At 65.3% G+C, this 2068-nt stretch overlaps 2 protein-coding genes across 2 annotated transcripts in view; one reads left to right on the forward strand and one right to left on the reverse strand.

Moving 5' to 3' along the window:
• Positions 1-46: 46 nt before the first annotated feature.
• Positions 47-2068, reverse strand: part of LOC114071992 — a 10539-nt gene continuing 8517 nt past the window's right edge. The window contains exon 2 of the mRNA XM_027909899.1: positions 47-942. Coding sequence (XP_027765700.1) covers positions 255-896 — 642 coding nt within the window. The 5' untranslated portion in view covers positions 897-942 and the 3' untranslated portion in view covers positions 47-254. The remainder of the gene's footprint in view (positions 943-2068) is intronic.
• On the forward strand, positions 1097-2066 carry LOC114071994. Its single transcript, XM_027909902.1, has 2 exons — positions 1097-1236; positions 1362-2066. The coding sequence occupies exons 1-2, from the start codon at positions 1132-1134 to the stop codon at positions 2064-2066; spliced, it is 810 nt and encodes a 269-aa protein (XP_027765703.1). The 5' UTR covers positions 1097-1131.

Consider the following 2068-nt stretch of genomic DNA (forward strand, 5'->3'; position numbering starts at 1 on the left):
TTTTTTTTTTTTTTTTTTTTTTTTTTTTTTTTTTTTTTTTTTTTTTTTTTTTTAATTGCTGGGGGGAATGTAGAGCCAAAGAGTGAGGAAAAGCCTGAGGTGCCAGTGGATGAGTCCTGCCCAGGGGGGAATTGTGAGGGTCAGGTCCTGCCTGACCAACCCAGGATGTTCTTCGTGGCTTGGACAAGCCCTGGTGTCTCAGGATTGAAACCTCTTGCTCTTCTGGGCCCAGCAGTGCCACCAGCACCAGGACATCAGAGGAAGCGGACCCGGGAGGGGCGGGCGTGACGGTGGCACTGGCAGGGAGGGACGGGGTGGGGGCACTGGCAGGAAGGGACGTGGCAGCTCCACCAGGGTCCCAGGAATCCCCTCAGCTGGGCGTGGAGTTTCCCCAGGAACCGTTGTGGTGCCCAGCTGCGGGCCCTGCGTGGGGGCACCCGCTGCCGGGGGGGTGCTCTGACCGGGCCCCACCACGGGTCGGGCGTGGGGATGCTCCGTGCCAGCTCCAGGAGGCTGCTGCTGCTGCTGCTGCTGCTGCTGCTGTCGGCCCCCAGGGGGTTTGTGATCACCACTTCCCTGGGGATGAACCAGGCCATGGCCGTGGATCTGCTGCTTCCCAGCCCCGTGGGGCTGCGGCTGTGCCGTCCCGTGTCCTCATCATCCTCTTCCCCTCCACTGTCCATGTCTGGCCTCTGCACTCTGCGGTGCTGGGGAGAATTCCTCCCCCCCAGCAGTCCTGGCTGCAGCGGCAGCTCAGCCTGGAGCAGCGGGAAGGGCCCCTGTTCCCATTGCCACTGGGCTAGCAGTGCCTCCAGCTCCCTGCGCTGCTCCTCGAACAGCGCCCGCGCGTCCTGGGAGCTGCGGATGAACCGTGGGAAACGCGTCCTGTAGCTCATGGAGCTTGGTCAGGAGCTGCCATGGGAAGCTGCAGCCGCCCAGCAGCTGCACCAGCCTGATCCTGCGGGGCCCTGCAGGTGTCTCCAGCAGGTGACTCGTCCCCTTGTCATATGGCAGCCAGATGTCACAGGGGGGGCTCTGCCTGACCTGTGATGTCACAAAGGGGGCCCTGCCTGCCCCGTGAGGTCACAAAGGGGGCTCTGACCGGTGACCTGGAGCGCCAGGGATGGTGCCATGAGGTACCTCAACATCTTCACTGCAGGGGAGCTGGTTGCAGTCACGATCCTGGTGCTGCAGCTCATCCTGGTCGCTGCTGTGCTGCGGGACAAGCGTCTATGGGTAGGTGCCTCTGCACCGCTCTGTGGGCTGGGCTGGGCTGGGCTGGAGTGGCGTGTGGAGCGTCGTGGAGGGTGTGGGGTGGGCCCAGGAGCTGCTGCTGTCTCACCCATCTGTGGTTCCTGCAGAGGATCCGGCAGCACTGGAAGCAGCCAAGGGCAGCAATAGCCCGGCTGGAGGAGCAGAGCAGCTTGGACAGGGCGCAGAAGTCAGCAGAAGTGTCCCCTGGCAGCTCCCGACGAAGTTCCATGAACTACAGGAAGCATGTCCCAAAGTTCATCCGCAGCTCCCAGGACACGCGGGCGCTGTTCGAGGAGCAGTGCAGGGAGCTGCAGGCACAGCTGGCCCAGTGGCAATGGGAACAGGGGCCCTTCCCGGCGGTCCAGACCGAGGTGCCGGCAGAGCCGGGACTGCTGAGGGTCAGAAAGGCTCGCCGGCGCCTGGGAGCGAAGCTGCCGAGGCGGGACACGGGCAAGGGGACGGGAGAGGCCAGATGTGAGGACACGGGACAGCGCAGCAGCAGCTCCCTGCCCGGAGAACGGGACACCTTTAGCCCCACGGGGTCCCACAGGAGCAGCCGCTCCGTGGGGCTGGGATGCAGCACCATCCCCGCTGCTCCGGGCAGGGCCCGCTCGGCACAGCCCACCCCCCGGCGGTGGGGGCTCGGGGTCAGGCAGCGTGGCAAGGGGGCAGGCTGTGGCCTCTTGCAGCCCTGCAGCTCCCTGGGGCGCTCCCTGATGCACCTCTGGACACGGCACATCCAGCGCCGGCACCGGCGCCGGCGCCGCGTCCGCTTCGCCACCCCCCTGGTGACAGTGCGGTACATCGAGTAGCA

The sequence above is a fragment of the Empidonax traillii genome, unplaced genomic scaffold (assembly GCF_003031625.1).
Source record: "Empidonax traillii isolate 1590-97213 ecotype Southwest subspecies unplaced genomic scaffold, ASM303162v1 scaffold2499:size23044, whole genome shotgun sequence".
Lineage (NCBI taxonomy): Eukaryota > Metazoa > Chordata > Aves > Passeriformes > Tyrannidae > Empidonax > Empidonax traillii.